General features: G+C 43.8%; 1 protein-coding gene across 7 annotated transcripts in view; it reads left to right on the top strand.

Moving 5' to 3' along the window:
* Positions 1-22,971, top strand: part of FLNB (filamin B) — an 89,139-nt gene that overhangs the window by 40,267 nt on the left and 25,901 nt on the right. For all 7 annotated transcript variants that reach the window (XM_086846713.1, XM_086846715.1, XM_086846712.1 and 4 more), the window contains 22 exons: positions 1,070-1,318; positions 2,863-2,960; positions 3,846-3,993; positions 6,960-7,078; positions 7,804-7,881; positions 8,638-8,800; positions 10,089-10,286; positions 11,978-12,115; positions 13,259-13,385; positions 13,936-14,072; positions 14,443-14,636; positions 14,951-15,064; positions 15,582-15,725; positions 16,063-16,186; positions 16,441-16,601; positions 17,119-17,209; positions 17,447-17,616; positions 19,635-19,752; positions 20,487-20,749; positions 21,372-21,969; positions 22,191-22,364; positions 22,742-22,904. In XM_086846713.1, the coding sequence (XP_086702839.1) occupies positions 1,070-1,318; positions 2,863-2,960; positions 3,846-3,993; positions 6,960-7,078; positions 7,804-7,881; positions 8,638-8,800; positions 10,089-10,286; positions 11,978-12,115; positions 13,259-13,385; positions 13,936-14,072; positions 14,443-14,636; positions 14,951-15,064; positions 15,582-15,725; positions 16,063-16,186; positions 16,441-16,601; positions 17,119-17,209; positions 17,447-17,616; positions 19,635-19,752; positions 20,487-20,749; positions 21,372-21,969; positions 22,191-22,364; positions 22,742-22,904 (3,769 nt within the window). The remainder of the gene's footprint in view (positions 1-1,069; positions 1,319-2,862; positions 2,961-3,845; positions 3,994-6,959; positions 7,079-7,803; positions 7,882-8,637; positions 8,801-10,088; positions 10,287-11,977; positions 12,116-13,258; positions 13,386-13,935; positions 14,073-14,442; positions 14,637-14,950; positions 15,065-15,581; positions 15,726-16,062; positions 16,187-16,440; positions 16,602-17,118; positions 17,210-17,446; positions 17,617-19,634; positions 19,753-20,486; positions 20,750-21,371; positions 21,970-22,190; positions 22,365-22,741; positions 22,905-22,971) is intronic.

The following is a 22,971-nucleotide window of genomic DNA, read 5'->3' as shown; positions in this document are numbered from 1 at the left end:
TGCTGTACTGTAACATTCTGCTTTGAATAAGAGGAACTGTCAAGCTGAGAGCATCCTGAAATGTTGCAGAAGACTCTGGTTTGGGTGAGCTTGAAAAAACTGGAGCTGTTAGCAGTGTAATACAACCTGAGTAACAACTACAAGCTCAAAGGGAGGGAGGGCATCCAATCTGTGACTCATTAAAGCTAAAGTAACTTGCACAAGAACTTGCAAAACCGTAGTGGTCACTTTGCAAGGCCAAACTGATGCAGAAAGGCATCCTGCTGCTACAGACATTACTTACAAAAATCTGATCTTGATACCCAGCAGCCTTAAACTTAATTCCATAGTGTGTCTTAGAGCAAAACAGCAGCATGGCCACTCAGTGATAACTTTTTCTTAAGCTGGAGCATGATAAGGTAAAGCCAAAGCTGGCTCTTCTTTTCTCTAACTCTGAATTTGTATTGTGATGGGATATCTTGTGTGATGGTGCAAAGGATTTACCATAGATTTCCACTGCCACTTTGCTGATCATACACAGGTCAGTTACAAACTCTTATTTTCTTGTCTTTGCCACATAGCAGCACTTTATTTTATTCCCTACCATTTTTAAGGCAGATTATTGATGTGTGTGGGAGACATGTGTCTGTATATAAATGCTGTTTCCTAAGTAATGCTTTTATCTATGCCCTGGAGTGTATCATGCCTATTGGGACACTGGTTTTGTGACTTCCATCACATGCTGCTTTGGCCTTTTTCATAAGATACAAATGCCATCACAGAATACTAGGTGGTACTTACCAAATCAAAATACCAGAGATCTTAAACTGCCACATCTCCTAAGCTAGGATCATAAAGCTGAAGGGCAACTGACAACTGGAAAGCACTAAGTCCTTTGTCTCCTCTCTTTTTGTCCTGTCTGATGCTTCCTGTGAGGAATGGTGTCTCTACCTGAACAAATGTCTGCAGTGGCCCGGGTCAGTTTTCTTGTCCTTGATTACCTGTGCATGAGTGCAGGCACACTCTTTTAGAAACACACCTCTTCTCTTTAGAATGGCAAATAATCAGTTGTATGTCTTCTGTCTCCTAGATAGTAAAGCCATAGTTGATGGAAACCTGAAGCTGATCCTAGGCCTGATATGGACCCTTATCCTCCACTACTCCATTTCTATGCCAGTGTGGGAGGATGAAGGTGATGATGATGCAAAAAAGCAGACCCCTAAGCAGAGGCTGCTGGGCTGGATCCAGAACAAAATTCCTTACTTGCCAATCACAAACTTCAATCAGAACTGGCAGGATGGCAAAGCACTGGGTGCTCTTGTTGACAGCTGTGCTCCAGGTAAGTCCTTTGTTCTGATGGCCAGTGTTGTCCTTGCTTGTTGTCCTTGTGGCTGCTCTTCCTATGGGAGGTTTTCACTGCTGAGCTTGAGACTGGAATGAGGCTTTCAAGAAAACCAAAAGAATCCAAAGAGACCAGCTGCAGGAAGCAGCAAGTTGTAAACTTCTTGGCCAAGAGAAATTCTGGCCTGTAGCAGAATGTGTGATTGCATTATGGGAGGCGCCACATCTAAGCTGTGTACTGGGTGCAAGGGACAAAGGCAGAAATGCTGGCTCCTAAATGGAAGAAAGGATTGTTCCCACGGCAAGTGCCAACAACCTTTCAACTTTAGGGTGCAGTGGGAGGCTTCATGTGTTCTCCTGAAATAGGATTGCAGAAGGAGCACAGACCAGCAAGAAGCTGCACACTAACTGAAACTTCAGTGTTTAGCAAGCTGAGACTAAGCTGCTTCAGGCAAATAATTTGATGAAGTGTGAAAAAGGCAAAATTTCCTCACCTTCCTGTAAGACAGACTTGCTAGTGGGATTGCTGGTGCTCATCTAATGAAATCTAGGCTGCTGTGGCAAGCGGTTTAAATTTTCTTTACTGTGCTTGTTTGAAAGCAAACCAATGGGAGATTCCAAGTCAGAACTACAGTTTAATAGGAAAATTAAAATTAAATGCAGTAGTACAAAACACTGTCAGTCAGAATACAACCTGACACCCTGTTGGTCAGGGTGTTGATAGCAGTCCCATTAAATGGTGGCTGCAGTCCTCCTGGAGTGACAGATGTGGTTCTGTTGAAGCAGTGATCCTGTAGAAGGGTGTTGTTTTCCTCTGAAGATCCAGTGGTGGAGTAGATGGGTCTGGTGTTCCTCTGGGAATCCAGTGGGAAAAGGCTGACTGGTGTTCCATGTCTCAGATTATATCCTGTAGGAATGCTTGGCTCCTCCCCCTGGGTGGAGCATCTCACAGTGGGATGATGTAATTTTATCAGTCCTGCAGTGGGACTCAATAGCCCATTAAAAGAAGATCTCCCCCTGGAGGGAGGATGGGTCATGGAAGAGATAAAGAACACTGCCCCACCTGGTTTTAACAGATGGTCATAGAATACATACTCCTGGTTACACCTTGCATTGCAACCTAAGACGTTTACCAAATATGCTGCAAGAGAACCAGTGAAACATAAAGGATGGTAGATGTATTTGTGCTAAATTCAGAGTGATATCTTGCACAAATTGCCCAGAGAGATGATAGATTTCCTATCACCAGAAACATTCAAGGTCAGGTTGCACAGGGCTCTGTTGAAGGTGTCACTGCTCATTGCAAGGAGGGGTCAGTCTAGATGACCTTTAAAGATTCCTTCCAGCCTAAACCATTCTATGACTCTACACTGATTGTTGTCTTAGCGTTGTTTCAGTGAGCATCATGTGCTTGTTTTGGTTACTTCTGCAAAGCTCTGAATGTCTTTCTGTGAAGCAGTGAGGGGATGTGGAGTTTATACTTGGTTTCTTCAGCTAGAGAAGCACCTTGGCAGATAACACACAATTGAAATGTGCTTGCAGGTTTGTGCCCTGACTGGGAGACCTGGGACCCGAAGAAGCCCGTGGACAACGCTCGGGAAGCCATGCAGCAGGCGGATGACTGGCTGGGTGTGCCGCAGGTAAGCCACCAACATGGGCTGCCTGTGGGGAGCACAGTGGCCAGCTTTGGCCTTGTGACTAGCTGGAGTTTAAATTGATGAAAGCAGGTGAAGCTGCTTGGATGCTTTGAGAAGTTACTGTTAGCTCATGTAGAGTTGCCTGAGAAAGGGTGCACTGTAATGAAACATGCTATTACATTTCAGAGCCCTGTTTATAAGGTTTTGTGTAGATGTCTCTGCTGAAGACAGCTGCTGTTGCAGCATGTAGGGTGGGAGGAAAGGGCCTGTGTGATGGTGCCTGATCTGTTAGTCCATGGAATGAGTTTTGCTGCATTGAATTCCACAGAAGAAAATCTTCTTGGCGTAGGAAATCACCTGCAATGATAATGTTCAAACAGAGAGCAATATATTTACAAACTGGATTATTTTCATGCTGATAAAGTTGGACAGAATTCCAGAAATCTCTGGCGCAGCTCGTATTGTGGAAGCAGGAGAGGAGACTGCTCACAAATTTTTGCTCTGAAAGCTTTGCGTTTCAGAGCTGTAGCATACAGGATTATGAATTACTAACTTTTTCAGTATAGATTATTGCTGTGCCACTTCTCAAGGGGAACATGACTACTGCTGTCTTGCTTTGATACCATTAAGCTGTTTTCAGTCTCCTGTGCACCCCTAAGTAATCATGGCACAAAAAGCCCCCGAACCACACTGGGACAATAATGAGCTGCTTGATTTTCTTGCCTGAGATTATAAATCATGTTGTGTGTATCAAAGGGAAAGTAAATGTAAGAAATCCCATTAGCATGTGGGAGTTTTGAAATTTAAGTCTGTGTCATAGTTCTGTTTCTGTGTTGACTTGCGGTAACCAAGCACTGGCACAATATGTTGAATTGCACTGCCTTTCAGGTTATTACCCCTGAAGAAATTATCCACCCTGATGTGGATGAGCACTCTGTGATGACTTACCTGTCCCAGTTCCCCAAAGCCAAGCTGAAACCAGGAGCTCCTTTAAAACCCAAACTGAATCCAAAGAAAGCAAGGGCTTATGGCAGAGGTAAGAACTTGGTGAGCTGAAGCTGCATTGAGCAGTAACTCTTCAGAAAGCTGGGTGGGGTTTTCTGCTTATATTGAACTTCAGACCTACTGTAACTAACTGACTTCAAAGTTTCACTTGTATACTCTTGGTGTGGTGCCTGGTTTCAGAAATACATGGATATAGTCCAAAAGGCACTCCTAGTTCTAACATGTAAATTCCCCAGTCTGAACCTGTTCTGCAAGCTGCCAGCTTCCCATCCACAGCTGGAAGAAGTAGCATGATATGGGGCTAAAACAACCTTGGTGTGGAATTCAGGCCAGCAGTATTGCTGCTGCTGGGTGATAATCTAGCAGTGAATGCTTCTTGTGATGAAGCACTCTGTAAAAGAAGGAAAAAACATCACCTCACTGTCTCTCAGCAGGCTCTGTAGAGACAGTTTTCCATTTCCCAGACTTGATGTATATTAGAGTGGGCTAATTCTAAATTACTTACTTGAGTTGATTGGTAGTGTTGAGTACTTTGCACGTGTACAGAGATGGGTTGGTAGCCCTTGAGACATTACACAGTGATGAGTCTATGTTGGAAAGGCTGTATTTGCTGTTGGAAAGAACTTACGGCAGAATTTGCTGATTGTCCATAGATGTTTATGCAGCTGTAAATCTATGTAGGCATTCTTATTTTTAACTGACCTTTTAAATTGATAATTGCTTATAATTATGGATGAGGTTCTATTCTAGATTGGTGCATAGTCACAACTGAATAAGTAATAGATTTTACCTTTAATATACTTGGTATGTTGGAAGACATCTCTTCAGCATTACACTTGGCTCTCCATTCCATCTTAATTTTTTATTTTTTTTTTTACATGTGTGGGCTGCTGTTGGTCCTTCAAGATTTTTAGAATGAGTGCATTTTTTAGAATTGGGTGTACAAGAGTGAAATGGAAAGAAACAAGACTTTCCTGGTTTTTTCTGTTTTTCTTATTTGCTTGGGTTTTTTTAAATGTGATTTTCCGTTGGGACTTAACTAGTGGAATGAAGGGACATGGACTTTATTTATGCACTTAAGAGCAGTTGCTGCAGTCAGAGTGGGTTTAGCACCTATCTGACTTGGGATTTACGTCCTTTGTAGGTGCCTTTCACAGCAAACCACAATACACAGACACATTTTTCAGGCCCCAAATGTGTAAATGACTGATGAGCCTGCCTCAATCTGTCAAGTCTGGCTTTAGTCATGTTTTTATTAATTCAAAAACTGGAATTACTTTGTTGTCTGCTTTCATGTATGTTCTGTTCTGGAGCCATTGTAATGGAAATTACTTTAGAGTGAGTGGCTCTTCTTGAAAGATTGATGTTTTCCTGAAGTTAATTGCCAAAGCAGAGTCACTAAATGTACTAACTGATAATTCTGTCTGCTAAGATATGTCATAACTGGAAGGTAACTCCAGCAGCAAATGGGCTCAGTCTTTGACTGAGCAGGGTCTTTTGGACAGCTGCAAAACAGGTTTTCATGCTTCCAGAAAAAAGATGAGTGCAAGTGCGAAGTGGGTTGGTCTTAGTTCTTTTTATTACCCCTTTTCATGTAAGCTCTTCATAACCTCCCAACAAGAGTCTTAGCTGTAGTACACCACCCTGAGCACTGTGGGGGTTTGTGCCAGGGACAGCCATGTGTAGAGCTGGGTGAAATGAGCCTGCAGAGGGGATGTACAGAATTGTGCAGTCATCAGTGGTGCACTAGGAGTTCTCATTTAACCATCCAAAGCAGACTACTGATAAGATAGTAACATCTAGAAGATGACGTGTAGGCTAAGAAAGTGGTGTAACTAATGGTGTCCTGGCTGAAGCTGTCTTCAGAGGAGGATAATCAATCCTTCTCCTTGTGCTTGCAGAAGGTGGGATACTTAACTTAAATACCATATCCTAATGCTTGTGGGATGGACTGGAGAGACACAGAGCAAATTCATAGCTAGATTTCAGCTAGATGGTAATCTAGGTCTTAGTTTGAAAGAATGAGTAAGTCAATTGTTAACACCTTATCAGAATGCTCAGATTTCCTAGCAAAAACATGATCTTCCTTGCATTACTCTCAAGTTACTGTTTTCTGAAGATAAAGAAGTTGAGGAATTCTGTTGTTCACAACCACTTCCTCTATAATCCATCAGACTTTGCACTTTCCACTAATTGTGCTATGCTAGTAGTGCCCACAGTTTTATGAATCAGCCAAGGAGTAATTGCCTTGGACGGAAGGGTATATATGTTTGGGCTAGTCTGGAATCAGCAACTTTGGGAAGTTCTTCCACCCACTCAGTCTGACACCACCATGACAGATGTCATGACCTGGGACTGTGTACAGGGAGATGATGAAACCCTGCTGGTAAATGCGTGCTGTAGCAGGCCCTATGCTGGGGAATAAGGAGACTGATAAAAAGTTAAGTGGAAACTGAGTAGTAAGATTTTTATATTGTTTAAAGTAAGTCTTTTACTCTCTGCTCTAGGGTAATGCCTTCACCTAAAGGATTCCAGGAATTTCTCTCCTGCCTCTCTAGTCACCTGTCCTGTGGTGCAACACACTTAAGCATTTAGATGTGTGAAGCAGAGCAGCTCCTAAAGAGCAGCTAATGCACATACCCCATTTGCTGTCAGCATCAGCCCTGCACTTGCCAGCAGCAGGGGTGACCCTCAGTACCTGTCAGGGTAACTTGCTTTCACCTGAATCTAGATAGCAGCTGGGTTCCTGACTTGGTCAGAGATTTTAAGATGAGTTGAGTGCCAGTGATTCAACCAGTTTTTTAAAATGCTTGTATTGTAAGGGAAGGCTTTAGTGTGAGCATCACGCTCTGGGCAGAGGTGCAGAGACATGACGTGCAGGAGTCTGGGGAAACTAATTCTGATGGAGAATAGGTTGCACAGACTTTGGGTAGCCTCCAAACTGTCTTCCAGGTTTTGTGGCAGCAGCTAATGTGCTGTTCTGTATCTGTCTCACAGGGATTGAGCCTCATGGGAACATGGTGAAGCAGCCTGCCATCTTCACAGTGGACACTATCAGTGCTGGGCAGGGTGACCTGATGGTCTTCGTAGAAGATCCAGAAGGCAACAGAGAGGAGGTATGTATGTTAAGTGTCTTGTATGGAAAAGTCAAATTGGTCTGAATGCTGTAGATTTTTGCAGTACCCTTCATCTTTCACAAGTGAGTTCTTAACAAATAAGTAATCTAAAAAGAAATTGCAAAATACTGTTTATCTAAAGTGTAAGAAGCCTTAAGCTTTTCTTCATAATTGCCTTGAAAAAAAGTCACTACCTGCAGCTAAGCAACACAACTCCAGCGTCCAGTAGTTGCAGTACTGGCCAAGTACACTCTGACCTGTTTTTAGATAACATACATCACTAAATCACTGTCTGCATTTACTCATTCTGCAGGAATGGCTAAAGCAGCTATTTAGATGCCATGAATCATTTTGAGTTAAAATGCTGGTTTTAGTGTTTATAGAAACTTCTTATCCAAGTGTTCCACTTGATCATGTTACAGCATTCCAGAAAAATACAGCTGTACATTGGACTTACTGTCTCCTCATTTTTGGCCTGCCTCAATAGAGCAATTAACAGCAAAGGAAAGGGCTGGGATGGGGAGAAAGTGGCTTGCTTCCTCTCTTGTCAAGACAAAACCAATGGGATGTTTTTCCATGTGGGAAGAGGGGGATAGCAAGGATCCCTGCTCGTACAGCAGCAAGTGTCTAACATTGCTGACTCTGGAAATAGATTGCAGTATCAGAAAAGAGTTCAGCTGGCGTGCATAGGCACAGCTTGAGGATGGATGTGTTTTCTCTCCTAGGCGAAGATAACGCCGTCCAGTGACAAAAACAAGACCTACTCAGTACAGTATGTTCCAAGGGTTACTGGACCTCACAAGGTGCGTTTTATGTCAATAACCAGTATTCTCTTGCTAGACACACTGCTCTACAGGTTGTTAACATGAGCCCCTGAGGGCTCACTGAAGGGTAAAGAGTCACCCCAGGCATCCTGAAGAAAATTTAAATTGAAGAGGCCTTAGTTCTCCATCTGGCTTTTGGACTCCTCTCCTCTCAAGGGGGAAAGAAGTGTGTGTTGGGAGAAAGTGCATTTGTGTTTGGGTATCAAGTGCTACAGCTGAGCCACTTTGTGCAACTCACAAAGCCGGTTTTGTGGGTTGTCATGAAAACAACAGATGGTTCTAGAAGGTCTCTTTGCTGGTGGTACTGTACACTGTAGGGATTTTGCAGACAAGGATTCCCTACCTTTGTCCCTGGATGCCCATAGATGTAGGTTTATAATGGGTGATCATGTTGTTTGACACTTCCTAGGGTTGCTGGTCCCCACAGCCAGCCTGAAAAGATAAAATGCAACTTCTGCTACCACTTTATTGCTGGATGGAGATCCACCTTGTACTGGCACATCCTGATTCAAGCTTCCATGCTGGTGTGCCTGACTCTGTAATCAATAGAATTTTAAGAAGGTGGCCAGCAGTTAGCATGGATATGAGGGTTGTGGGATGAATGGTCCCTCACCTCTGAGGGAAAGAGTCTTTGTGTTATAAATGCACCTGCTTGACCCTGCGCTTGGCTTTATGGTGTGGTCTGAGCTCTGCCTCTGCCAGGGGTGGGTCTAAGCTGATACTGTCTGTCTCTAGGTTTCAGTCCTGTTTGCTGGGCAGCACATCTCGAAGAGCCCGTTTGAAGTGAATGTTGACAAAGCCCAGGGAGATGCAAGTAAAGTGACAGCAAAGGGACCAGGACTGGAGGCAGCAGGGAACATTGCCAATAAGCCTACCTACTTTGACCTCTACACAGCAGGTAAGCAGGATGAGTGATGATGGAAATCCTGCAGTTTCCTCAAATGTGAGAACCTAAGGCCTCAGAGAAATAAAAATGCTGAAAAGTGGATGAGGATTTGCTGCCCTGTCAAACTCATAGGTGAAATAATAGCCGGGCTGCTCAGAAGGCTTCAGCTGTGTATGAAGTATTTGAAGTGCAGAGCTGAGCTGGGGCAAGAGGGTGCTAAGCCTGACCCAGAAATTTGCCATGAGTTTGCTGGATGGCAGCAGTCAAATTCCTGGCTGGTTTATTTTCCCGACTCCTTTTAAACAGGAATGTGACATGTTGAACATAAATGTAAAGGATAAACCGTAAGCAAACTGCAAACACATAGTGTGTTCTATATTTAGCTCTACAGAAAGAACCTGCTGCAGTGCTACTTACTTTGAGTTCATACTTCAATGATGAACTGGTTTCAACCTCTATTGTAATTATTAGAGGGCTACTATCTTCATTAGGGCATCTCCATCACATTATTTGTTACCTGCTATTAGGCCAATGCTGTAGCCTAGAGGAATGAGTCAATAAGATGCTACAAATGTTAATTCATTTAGAACAATGTGAAACTACTTAGGGCAGTTACTTGTAGCATTTAAACACCAAAATATGCTGAGTAGCATATTTGAAATTTCATTCTGCCTGAGGGAGCTTAGGAATAAAATTAAATGTGGTTATAGTGAGGGAATTATTAGTTCAGCCTCTAATTGAGAGAGGGAGTGGTCTGAATCATGTAAAGACAGGTCTGGCCTCTGAAAGTGTATAGAAAACTGTTTTTGTTGTATGATGAGTTGAATAAGATGTGAGAGAAGCAGGTGTCTGAACAAAAGTGAATACATATAGTCCAGCAGAGAGGATCCCTGTCAGACCAGCATTCATTTGTTCAATCTCTTAATCTAAACCACTTCAAAGCTGGAGAGATTGAATTGACTGGTAAAGCTGTGGGCTGATCTGCGATAGAGGTACCACAGGATGGTATCCATAGGGTAACCAGGCTGTATGTATATTAACTACTATGTTGTGAAATCCTGTGGCTGGAGCAGCAGAGCAGAGCCCTGTCAGTTTGACTTCATGGAATGCCACCATACTGTCTTGCCCATTCCCTGCTCAAATGTTTGACTGCTGTCAGCAAAAGCTGAATGCAGAGGCTGTGCCTAGAATTGACAGCAGAAGATGGCTGGCTGAGCCCAGACAACTGGTGGTAGTCTGAAACAAGGTGCCTGGTGCTGGTGGAGATGCCAAGGCTCAGCTGGGCTTGTTTCCTTTGCAGGTGCTGGTGTGGGTGATGTGATTGTGGAAGTGGAGGATCCTCAGGGGAGAAGCCTTGCTGAAGTTGTAGTGGAAGACAAAGGCAACCAAGTCTACCGTTGCACCTATAAACCTGTTCAAGCTGGTCCTCACATTGTCAAAGTGACTTTTGCTGGGGAGGCAATTCCCAAAACTCCTTGCACTGTTCTCATTGGAGAGGGTATGTTTTTTGAAAATGCATATAAATGTAGATGGCCACTTTTCTCCTTGGATGTGATCACAGAATATGCTTGGATCATGCCTTTTATATTCTCTGTACCTTTCAACATCTTGGTCCTGTTTCAGTGGGTCACCTGAGTACTCTCAGGGTAAAACAGTGCTCTCTAACAGTCATATGGCTTTTGTTGCTAGTTTCCTTTCTGCCTAGACTTACAAATGTTAAGCTGCCCTTTGAATTTTTTTTTTTTGAGTAATTTATGCAGCTATGCAGTGTCTTGCTGTTTTCCACCCTTGTTCCTCAAATGACTGTATTTACTGTTTTCCTCCTTAACGGACACCTAATTTGCTTTCTGTTCCATCCTTACGTGCTCCTATGCTTTTAGATCTCTGCTCATCTCTCCTGAGCTACCCTCCATTTGTGGAATTTTGGACTTCACTGCTAATGGCTTCATAGTTGGTAAGAGGTGTGCAGGATGCTCCGTCATGTTTGCTTTTGTAAGCTTCTAGCCTGCAGCTTGTCCCAGCCAAAAGGATTTTTGGTTTTGTTGGGGTTGGGGAGGAAAGTTGCAAGTGAACTGAAGCTTTGTGTGACCCAGTCAGTGAAACTGGCTTAACCACAAGCTGCCTGACGCAGCTGTGTAAGTGCTCTGCAAGCTGTTCCCACTCCACGTCAGCCACGCTCCTGTGTGTCCCCACTGAGCTTTCAGAGCTGGCAGATGGCACACAATCCCTGCTCACACCATCCAGTGTAGGACACGGGACGATGTTGGCTGCTGTGGGGGTGAGGGGAAAACCTGTAAGCTGTTGTATAATGAGTGAAGACCTAACAAGTTGCTTGGCAGACTTGTGCTTCTGCTGTGAGCACGGTGTACTTGGGGAAAATGCGTGTTTGGTTTACAGTGCTGGGAAGCTGTGGTTGTTTGTAAGTCTCTTCAAACCTCCCAGGTCTCTGGTGTTGAAAACCTTATGACAGCTGGGATTGTGTAATGAAAACGATTCCTAAGTGTGTGTAATTTCTGTAGCCACTTTGCAGGCCCAGAGAAGTGCTTGCAGTAAAGAGGCCAAGATAAGCCTAAGCCATGTGTAACCCTCCTGCCCCACCCTGCTTCAGTCTGCAGAAGGCTTGGTGACTTTGCTTCTGTGAAAGTGTGAACTGTGACAAGCAAGGGGGATTTGATGTGGCATCTTTTAACAAAGCACAGGCAAAACTCAGCTTTGTTAATAGCAGTTATTCCAGTCACGTGCTTCTGAAAGACCAGCAGAATAATACTGTTCAGTGGGGCTTATCTGCAAAAGGGACCCTTCACCCCACACTGCAGTGGGCCTCAACGCGAAAGGCGTCAGGAAGGTTGTGTCTGTGGTAAATAATCTCTATGTGATAGCTGTGGAAAAGTCTTGTATTGATAACTGGCATTGAATTGGAAAGCAGCAGGGCTTCGGTGTTTGCAGTCATTCTATAAAATGGTCTTGGAAGGGGTCAGTGTTGCCTGGCTGCACTACTGCCTAAAAGCTGGGGGGCATAGACAGCAGCTGGGCAGACTTCTGTCTGTCTGCCTTAATGCTATAACCTTGTGTTAAAAGCTAAGCTGTGGTTGCCCTGAGTCAACATCAAACTAAAGGTTGTCCCAGGCTGTCTAGGCTGCCTGTATGTTGAGATCAGAGACAGTAGTAATGCCTGAAGTTGCCTTGCAGCCTGCAACCCCAACGCCTGTCGTGCCACTGGTCGAGGTCTGCAGCCCAAGGGCGTCCGTATCAGGGAGACGGCCGACTTCAAGGTTGATACAAGAGCAGCAGGGAGCGGAGATCTTGGAGTGACTATAAAGGGACCAAGTGAGTGCTGGGGTGAATCTGTGTTGTGCATGTGTTTTAGAGAAGGGGGAGGAGCAGAGCCTGGGAAAAGGAAGAGCAGGAAGGAGATGATGTCCTGATGGAACTGACGGGATCTATATAAAAAGCCATATTTCAGAAGGGTTTATTGGTACTTTGTGTCTGTTGGGGAGGTTTTGATCTGCAGGGCTGGGTAAGATTATATCTGGTTTTAGTTCTTTCCATTTTAATGCATCGGTTAGCAAAACTGAGGAAACCCATGTATCTACCTGCTATGGCCTCTAAGCTTTATGGGTACACATTGCATCTTCATCCAGGCTGTGGAAGCAAGTCACACTCCAGGGTCTGGCAAGATGGAAATCCTGCTCTCATAAAGCTGGGAATGGCTCAGAGCAGTATTCCTGGTGGCACTAGCTGCTTGGGCACACAAGCAGAGGAGGAAAGGAACCCAAGCTGACAGAGATTATCTGTGAGGATCCATCCCCAGATCCCTTGGTCCTGAGCTCTGCATGTGGCTCTGCCTGGCAGGCTGTGGGAGGAAGGGAGCACAGGGGCTGCTGGCTCCTGTGGCTGCCAGCAGCAGTCCCTGTGTGGTACTCTGAGCCCGCCACCTCCCCCCACCTGGAGCAGCATTCAAAGGTGCATTGTATTGCCTTCACCTCCTCCACACACACAGAGCTCTGACTGTGTGGCTTCATGAGGCTGGGGGGAAAAAAAGCAGCAGGCGTATCAATGTAAATTTTAGCGTATTAAGCTTTTCTTCCTAAATTCTTCATCTTGAAGAAAATGAAAAGTAGGCATTCCCTGCATACTTGTGGTTACAAAGTCTGACAAATGTTAAGCTTTTTTGTTTTAACATATGACACGCATCATACTGCAGACTAAGAAAATAAAACACAAGGGAACTTATTAAGTCTGGTAACCTAAAATACTTTCTGCTGTATTTCTTCTGGAAGTGTTTGCTGTCTTTGTCCTAGAGGGCAGCTAGAACTAACTTCCTTATAACCTGACCTTTTTTTTTTTTTTCCTGGTGGAAGAAATTTATTCTTGCTAGCTAAAATAAATACTAGAAAACATGAACTTGTCTGAGTAATTGAAAGCAGGATGGAAACTGTTAAGTTCAATGCTGAACTGATCTTTCAACAGAGGGCTTGGAGGAGTTGGTGAAACAAAAAGGCTTTATGGATGGTATATATGCATTTGAATATTATCCAGCCACACCAGGGAAGTACGTTGTCACAATTACATGGGGTGGGCAAAACATCCCAAAAAGGTGAGTCAAAAGTAGCTTTTTGGGCATTTTTGTATCCTTCAGTGGGTTGTGTAGTTGGTGGACTTTTAAATTTTTAAAACTGATTTTTGAAGAAGCACTGGGGAGACAAGTTAGTGGCAAATTGTTGTACCATTTTACTTTTAACAGATTGTTTTCTGGCTGCAGCAGCTTGACAAAACTCTGAAGGGTGATTTGCATCAGTCTTTCTAATGCAAAATCACGAATAAAAAAACCTTATAAAATGTGGTGGATCATGTAGCTTGAACTTTGCTGTAAGATTTTGAAGGGATCTACTACTTCAGTGTCCACAGCTATAGCAAGCAGAGCAAGTATTTGACACTCAGGATTTGTGGTAGAAGATGTAAGCATGTGATGGGTTGGATGACCTCTGCTAGAAAGACACTGCTGGGCACTGTGCCACCACATGGTAGCATCTATTAATTTGGAAAATCCAATGGAAAGCCTCATTACAATATCTGGGGGAAAACATAGATTCTGTATTTGTCACCGTTTCTAATGCCATTTCTAATGCTTTGTTTTTCTCTGGTAGTCCCTTTGAAGTTCAGGTGGGTCATGAAGCAGGTCCTCAGAAAGTGCGAGCCTGGGGGCCAGGACTGCATGAGGGAGTTGTGGGCAAGTCAGCCGACTTTGTGGTCGAGTCCATTGGCACAGAAGTTGGCTCTCTTGGTACGTTACTTGATTTAGTTTCCCTGAAATATTTGTGTCTTGCAATGCTAGCAGCAAACTCATGAGAAACAATAGGTCTCCCCCAACAGTAAAAAACCATGTCTGTAGGACGTTGCAGTCTAAACACAAACATCAGAGTATGAAAGGCAAGTCCTAGAGACAGGAGTGTGTGTGATAGAGTGTTAATCTGGTTTTGTGGGATGAGATGCAGAAGGGAATGATGGATGATGGAATATCTCCTATATTACTGAAGGGGGATGACTGAGAGATCAGGCATGGTTATGGCTAACAAAAAGCTATTTGTGGAAGTGCTGTTAAATTAGTGGCCACCACAAACCTAACATGAGGAACCTACTTGTTCCTTTTTCAGGCTTTGCAATAGAAGGCCCTTCTCAGGCTAAAATTGAGTGTGATGACAAGAATGATGGCTCATGTGATGTGAAGTATTGGCCCAAAGAGCCTGGTGAATATGCTGTGCACATCATGTGCGATGATGAGGACATAAAAGACAGCCCTTACATGGCCTTCATTCGACCGGCTTCAGGAGACTTCAATGCGGATAAGGTGAGGCATAGGAGTTCTGGCATAGCATGTCTTTGATGTAACTACAGCAGAGATGTTTCTAAAGGATTCTGGTAGTAGACTCTTAAGCTGCCTCTGCTTAAAGCACTGAATTTGCTGAGATATTACCCAGCCAGATATTCCCTAGCTTTTTCTAATAACGCTGTTGTGGTTTTGATTTAATGTAATGAAAACTTGCTGAAGTAGTATTGCATGCTTCATGGGGTTTGTGGAAGGGGCAGGTCTTCATACATAAATCACTTAGTTTTGTTTCTCTTTCTGAACTGCAAGCTAATACTCTTGAGGTGCTCTTATAGGTGAAGGCTTATGGCCCGGGCTTGGAGAGGACTGGCTGTATAGTGAACAATCCTGCTGAGTTCACAGTTGAAACCAAGGATGCTGGGAAAGCACCTCTGAAGATGTATGCACAGGTAAAAACCCAAAGGCAGCTGTGTGAAACTGCAGCAAAAGGGCTTTAATACTGTTTAGAAAAATGCCTTAAGTATTCCTACTCACACACCACTTAATTCTGGGCATGTGTAATTCAGTCAAAGCTTTGTGCTTTGATCTGTGTAATGTAGTCAGGCAACAACCGAAGACAAAGTGACTGCTCTGAAGTGTATGAAGTACATGGCTTTGCTTCCTTACTTGGAAGGAAAAGTAAGCAAAGTAAGGTGTAATTTCCTTGAGATGTCATTTGGAAGCACTGAAGTGTCTCTGAGCCTGTGAATTTACTATATGTTGTAGGATGGTGTATGAATGAGCAAGTGTTAGATGAGGAAGACTTACAGGAGTGTAAATTGCATGTTTCTTCAGTATTTCTGAACTGCAGTTGTGGGGGAAAAAAACCCCAAAAACCTGACATACTTTGGAACAGTCTAGGGCTGTTCAAACTATGCAAACATTTTTGAAGTATCTGAACCTTCTGCTTGTATTACTGCTTTTTAGGATGGAGAAGGAAACCCTATTGATATCCAGATAAAGAGCAAGCCTGATGGTGTGTTTGCCTGCTCCTATGTGCCAGTTAAACCAATCAAACATACAATCTCTGTTGTCTGGGGAGGAGCCAATGTGCCCAATAGCCCATTTAGGGTAAGTACAGAGATGAGAAGTTCTTAGTTCTAGCCAGATAGGACTGTAGTGCTCACAACTACTTGTGAGCACAACTAGGATCATAAAACCCTTCTGTGAACTTCAAAGAGGTGTGTCCCGCTCCATTTTTTTTTTAGAAATCTATCCACTTGTATGAATCTTTCTGTTTTTACAAGCTCACTGGTGGTCTCCTATCAGCCCAGCTGCAGCCTGAGAGATTTGGGGCCATTCATTTGCATCTGTTATCCTATAGCTCCTCTCCAAGCAATGCTCGGACTTGGCTGTGATCTCAGTTTTAACAGAGATGTATGATTCTGACCCTTGTGAGTTTGTGTAGGTCCTTATAGGTCAAGGGAGTCATCCTCAGAAAGTCAAAGTGTTTGGACCTGGCGTGGAGAGAACTGGCCTGAAAGCAAGTGAGCCGACCCACTTCACTGTGGACTGCACAGATGCAGGAGAAGGTAAAAGCAGGCTGGGCTGTTCTGTAGTATGATAATCACAGGTCATCCAAGGAGAGGATTATATGTTCTTCCATGCTGCTTTTCCTTATTTAGTGGAAAAACCTTGGGAAGCAGAACATTGCAGTGAATTGTGATCTGATCTGTTACATTAGTTAACATGGTAACTCAGACAGCTAGAAATGGAAATGGTCTGGCTGTTTGGCTGGCAAATGTCTGTGCTGTCCAGTAGCAAAACCTCCACTTGCTTTTCCTAGGTGATGTCAGTGTTGGAATTAAGTGTGATGCTCGTGTGGTCAGCAGTGAGGAAGAGGACATAGATTTTGACATCATCCACAATGCTAATGATACATTCACAGTGAAATACTCGCCACCTGCCGCCGGGCGCTACACTATTAAAGTGCTTTTTGCAGGAGAGGTTTGTAATCTTCATTTTGCAGCCTGATGTTTCTTTGCTCACCATGCATTTGCCAGTTCACATCTGGCTCTTTCCACATCAGCTCACATGCACTTGGTTTGGTCACTGTTTCTTGTAACAGTGTGAAAAATGGAAACTTATTTTGTAATACTTGCATGTATGCAAGTGAGAGGAGTTGGTCAGGGACACTGAAGTTTGTGTAATATGTTGGATTGGCATAATGAGTGTGGTCGCCATGGTGGGACAAGGCTGCCTTCTAAAAAAGCCTAAGTGACTTTTCAAGGAAAACAGCGGAAAAAGCTTTTCTTAAAAATAAGAAACAGAGGGACAAACTTCCAGCTGTTAAATTTGCCCTATATTTTGAATTATAGTACTCAGTAAGGCAATGTTTAAGTGAGGTGAAATTTTACTCAAGATGCTGGAATTAAGAGTAGAATTATCTTAAAATTATTATCTGTTTAATTTTGACTAGTGAAGAATGAAGTTAGTTATTTTTGGAGTTCTGTTTCTGTTGCAGGAAATTCCTGCCAGCCCATTCAGAGTTAAAGTGGACCCATCCCACGATGCCAGCAAAGTGAGAGCTGAGGGACCTGGGCTGAACAAAACCGGTGAGAGCTGGGTTCATGTAGTGTGGCCAGTACTGGATCATGAGGAGCTGTTGCAGGATGGTCACAGCCTGTCTCAGCATTGCTGGGATGCAGCAGCAGGGTGGGGTGTCAGGCAGTTGGAAACAATGCCTTTCCCTTGGCATTTTGCTTGACTGGGCTTTATTGGTACTGAATGCTTCTTGAGAAGAGTTTCTGCGTGTGAGCTATGTGTTAATTAGAATTAACATTTTTCTTCAGGTGTGGAAAACGGCAAACCAACACACTTCACTGTGTTCACCAAGGGAGCTGGAAAAGCACCACTGGATGTTCAGTTCAGCAGCTCAGTGCCAGGAGAGGCAGTGATGGATCTGGATATCATTGACAACTATGACTATTCCCACACTATTAGGTACACGCCCATACAGCAGGTAGGTCTGACTCGTGTAGTGGTACAAGAGTGAACAACTCATGTTGCTGTAGTGCAGTGGCCTCCCTCCCTAGTACCTGTGCACAGAGGGAAAAGCAGAAAAAACTTGCCAGGGTATCCTAGTCCCCAGGATCCCAAACACCTGCAGTACAATGGGAGCTGGAAAGCAGTAATGCAGTTTTTCTGGTGTAGTTATTGATAGCTTGCCACTGCTTTCTTTTCTATGGCAGAGGGAGATACTGACACAGTAGCACACAGCTCACATCGTCATTCCATACCTTATCAGTTGAAAAGAGAGGTGGCAAACCTTCCCAGACTTTACAATAGAGCTGACTGCTGCCCCAACTGCCAGAGTCCTGCAGGTTGGGATTGTGGCAAGCTGCTGTTGTCAAAGGAGATGGAGTGCAGGGACAAAAAGAAGAGTTTGGGTGATGCTGCACTAGTTCCCAGTAGGGAAGTGATGAAGTTGGTGCCTTTCTAGCAGCACCATTAAAGGGCTGAAAGTGGAAGCTCCTAGTAACTAGAAATATTTTTCCTTATGCTATACTTGTATGTTTGTAAAGGGCCACTAAACACCAGAATGCACAAATCTCATATTTCTGAGGACATAGGTGCTCTGGTGCTGAGATTTTAGTGTTTTGCTGCTCTTGTTCTCCTGAACAACCAAATGTGCTACTAGGTCATCTGCGCCAGCTTCCTTGAATGAAGCTATATAAGAGTGAACTGATAAAGAAGACTGCAGTATTATTTAGCTGATAATGCTTGCTCAGAATTCTTGGAAGCACCATAGAGCTAGCATTTGTTTTTTGATAAAGCAGTTGCATGATCTCAGGATGTGGCTGGTGTGCTTGTTTGGAAAGCCTTTGGCTTTTTTAGTCAGGGTTGGTATGCAGAACGGAGCACTCCTCTGTATTCTGTGCGTTCATGATCAGTACCAGACTGCTGTGTTTCACCTGAAAATCACTGATGAAACAAGCCAGGCTGCCCAAACCAGGTTTTCCACTTGTGTCTTCCATCTGGAGAAGTACCATGGTTCATGGAAGGGCTGTAGGCTTACAGGAGATGCTTGCAAATAGCAGTGGCAGGAGAGCAATGGTTAAAAAGAAATGAAAATAGACTGCTCAGTAATTAGAGTAGCCTCATTGTCCCTCCATGCTGTGAGCACATAGGTCTTTCCTGGACCCTGTCCTTCTCAGGTTCCTAAGCAGTAGCTTGTGAATGGGACTGTGAACTCTTTAGAACAGGGGAAGGATGGAGTAGGTAGTTAAATTCCTGAGGGGCAGCGTCAGTCACAGAGCAGCCTTGGTTTAATGCTGTTTATTTGGCCTTATCTATCTCGTGGTGTTGCTACAGCTACGTGTGTGTGTGTTTTCTAGAAACAACCAAAAATAATCGTGGAAAGCTATTCACTAGCTTGCATGAAACATCCATGAGTATTTCATTTTTGAGCAAAACTGGCCAAGAATGAAAAGTAAGCAAACAGTGAATATAGCTAAAATATGGACTGCGGTAGGAGAGAATAAAAGGAACACACATCATGGGCTGGAGCTTGCCGTGGCTGTGCAGCATTCCAGCCAAAATACACAAGAGCATTAATCTTTCTGACTTGTAGAGCTTAAACCCCTGGTATTTCAGATGCTGTAATAATATGGCCTCTTAGCTTTGGCCTCTCCATGTGGTGGAAGGGGATACCTGGTCTGGAGCAGTGGGACATTCATTCAGCTGTCGGGTCTGAGCTCTGGGAGAGTGGGAGCCAGCCTGAGCTGGAGGCTTTGCCAGGCAGCTTGAATATAGTCTAATAAAGGTTGGAAAGAACTGTCTTTTTTGCTCTTCCTGTATTAAATAAAAACCATTTAGTACTTTGAAGGAAGGGCTGCAGTGGTGTGAAAGCTTTAGTGTCCATAAACCAGTAAGCTTGTCTGTGGCCAGATAGTAGAGGTAAGTTGATATGTACTGCTTGGGAGTTGGTGTGTCTGTGCAAAGTGAGGAACTGAGCTAACATACAAATTCTCCAACTAGGGTCCGATGAAGGTTTTGGTAACTTATGGTGGTGATCCTATCCCTAAAAGCCCTTTCACGGTGGGCGTTGCTGCTCCTCTAGACCTAAGCAAAGTTAGAGTCAATGGACTTGAAAACAGTAAGTACCCGTGGGCTGGAAGCTTCTGAAGGGTCTCTGCAGTCTGGGTGATAGCCAACACATCCTGCTGGAACAGGAGCAGGCAAAACAATCTCCTTTTTAGCTTGCTACAGCTGGGGATCAACCAGCTCCAACTTTATAACCTGACCACACTTATTTAGAGGGTCCTCTTGAGGACTGAATTTCAATTTAGATTTCCTTTTTTTTTTTTTCCTTTCTTGCTAGCATTACATAGTAATGTGGAGAAAATGTGTTTGAGGTTTGGTCCTTTGTGGTGAGCAGAGCTGGAGGCTTCACCAGGCTAAGCACTCACTGATGAAATCTGTTTCCCTGAGGGATAGACAGCTACTCAAATGCATCAAACTGTTACAATGCACAGTGTCATTCATACAGTCTTTTTGTTATCTGAAAGTGGAAGAACTTAAGGCTGTGAAATATTGTGTCTTTCCTGAAATGAGCCTCTGATACTATCAGACCACACCTTACAGGCTTATTTTCCCTTGTAGCTTTGTAGTGTCAATTAACCAAAGCATTTGTTTTGGGGGTTTTGTTTTATTTTGTGTTTTTGGGGTTTTTTTTTTGTTTGTTTGGCTTGGGAAGGTTTTTTGCCTTCGGAGGAATGCAGACTGGGCAGGGCTCTGCCAGTACCTGCTCCCTCAGTGATGTGTGCATGGGAGATTCCTTGGACTGCTGTCTGATGTTAAGTAATGTAATATGGATTTTGTCTTCTTCAGGAGTGGAAGTAGGGAAGGATCAGGAATTTGTAATTGATACCAAAGGAGCTGGTGGGCAAGGTAAACTGGAGGTTAATATTTCCAGTCCTATGAGGAAAGCTGTGCCATGTCTTGTGGAACCAGTTCTGGGTAAAGAGTGCAGCACTGCAAAATACATCCCACGGGAAGAAGGACTGTATGTGGTGGATGTGAGTTATGATGGCAACCCAATCCCAGGGAGCCCCTACACTGTGGAGGCCACATTACCTCCAGACCCCTCCAAGGTAAGTGAACAGTATAGGACTGTAACAGCAACTGATACCTGAAAATTGAATTGTGGGCTATTGCATGATATTTGGCTTGGTGTTGGCCAAAACATACTGAGGAACATCTTTACTCAGAGTGCTCATTGATTCCTTTTGCAGCCTCCATGACTTGTAGAATTCATTCCTGTAACACTGTATTTAAAAAAAAAAATAAAAAATTGAACTAATCAAAAATATGGCAAGCATCCTGCATAGAGTGGCAAATTTAAGCATTGCTCCTAATTTAACTGAAGTCTGTCTGATAAGCATCTCTGATGTATTAAGATTTTTTTTTCCTAGGGAAATATATTTAAAGAAAAACGTGTACAGCCATCAAATACTTTAAAATTTCTACCTTTCAGTTCCCATGGTATATAAAAACAGCTACGGTGAGATTATAGATATCCTTGCCTAGAAACCTCTTTGGAGGAGAAATTCCAGCTTTACAGTAAAAATGGGCTGAGTGTCAAAGGATACAGTCCTTTCTGTGTATTTTTAAGAGTCTTTTAATCAAATCCAACATACAAGCAAGTCTAACTAGGAAGTCTTCTGGCAATAACATGGAAAAGGCTGTTTAACTCAACTGCATATTCTCTTTTAGGTAAAAGCTCATGGTCCAGGTCTTCGAGGGGGCCTTGTTGGAAAACCAGCCCAATTTACAATAGATACCAAAGGGGCAGGAACTGGAGGTTTGGGTTTGACAGTAGAAGGCCCGTGTGAAGCTAAAATTGAGTGTTCAGACAACGGCGATGGAACCTGCTCTGTCTCCTACCTGCCTACGAAGCCTGGAGAGTATTTTGTAAACATCCTCTTTGAAGAAGTTCACATTCCTGGTTCTCCCTTTAAGGCAGATATAGAAATGCCATTTGATGTCTCTAAAGTCATTGCTACAGGCCCAGGTCTGGAGCGTGGTAAAGTAGGCGAGGCAGGGCTGCTGAATGTCGACTGCACAGAAGCTGGTCCTGGGGACCTGCGGGTGGACATGGTGTCAGATACTGGTTCCAAAGCCGAGGTCCAGATCGATGATAACAAAGATGGGACCTATGTCGTTACCTATGTGCCACTCCTAGCTGGCATGTACACCATCAAGATGAGATATGGAGGAGAGCAGGTGCCTAAGTTCCCAGCCCGGGTCAAAGTGGAGCCAGCTGTGGACACAAGCAGAGTTAAAGTGTTTGGGCCAGGAGTCGAAGGAAAAGGTGAGACTAACTTCTCTTATCAGAATCTGTAGGACTTGCAGTCCTTTTTGAGTATTCTGAGTGTTGAAAGTTTTAAAAGCCTTGCGTGTTTCCATGGTGATCCTTGGACAGACAGGAGTCTCATGTTCCCAAACAAGTTGTTTGTCATGCTGCTTCACCAAATGTTTTGTTTTTGGCATATATACACTTCTTGAAGTGACTCTTCAAAACATTTCCTGTAGATGTCTTCCGAGAAGCTACAACTGAGTTCACTGTGGATGCTCGACCTCTAACAAAGGCTGGTGGTGACCACATTAGGACACAGATCACGAGCCCATCTGGCTCCCCCACAGACTGTCTCATCCAAGACAACGCTGATGGAACATATTCAGTGGAGTACACACCATTTGAAAAGGGTAACCCCGGGGCTTGTTTTCTTTAGCTTGAAAGGAAAAACCAAGAGCAAGCAGCTCTTCTGCCACTTTCATTTGGCAAACCCCTGAGGTCTGCCAGTAACTTCTTGGCATCTTTGCAAGAGGTCTGCCAGTAGAGGAGCTAATTCTGCAGAAAGTAACAGAATTTTAACTTGAAGAACTGACTTTTACGGTAACTTGTCTTCAGAAGAACAGTGTGTAAATGGAATCTCAGTTACAAAATACTAGTGAAGTCTTGTGAAATGTAACAGGAAACTCTTGCCCATATACTGACATTTAAGTCTGTAGCATCTTGTAGAATTATGTTAAGTGAAGCACATATTTAGGGAATTGAGGAGATGTTTCCCTCTTCTTAACAGGTCCGCACACAGTCAGTGTGACGTATGATGGTGTGCCTGTGCCAAATAGTCCCTTCAGAGTGAATGTTGCAGAGGGCTGCCATCCATCACGTGTGAAGGCACAAGGACCTGGACTTACAGAAGCTTTCACAAATCAGCCAAATGCCTTTTCGGTTGTCACCAGGTGATGAGGCCTGTTTGATCTTGAAGGAATATCTGAGGGGGAAGGAGTGTGTGGTATGTGCAATGTA

This window comes from Cyanistes caeruleus, chromosome 11 (genome assembly GCF_971803275.1).
Source record: "Cyanistes caeruleus chromosome 11, bCyaCae1.hap1.1, whole genome shotgun sequence".
Lineage (NCBI taxonomy): Eukaryota > Metazoa > Chordata > Aves > Passeriformes > Paridae > Cyanistes > Cyanistes caeruleus.
This window is presented reverse-complemented; position numbering and strand designations above follow the sequence as displayed.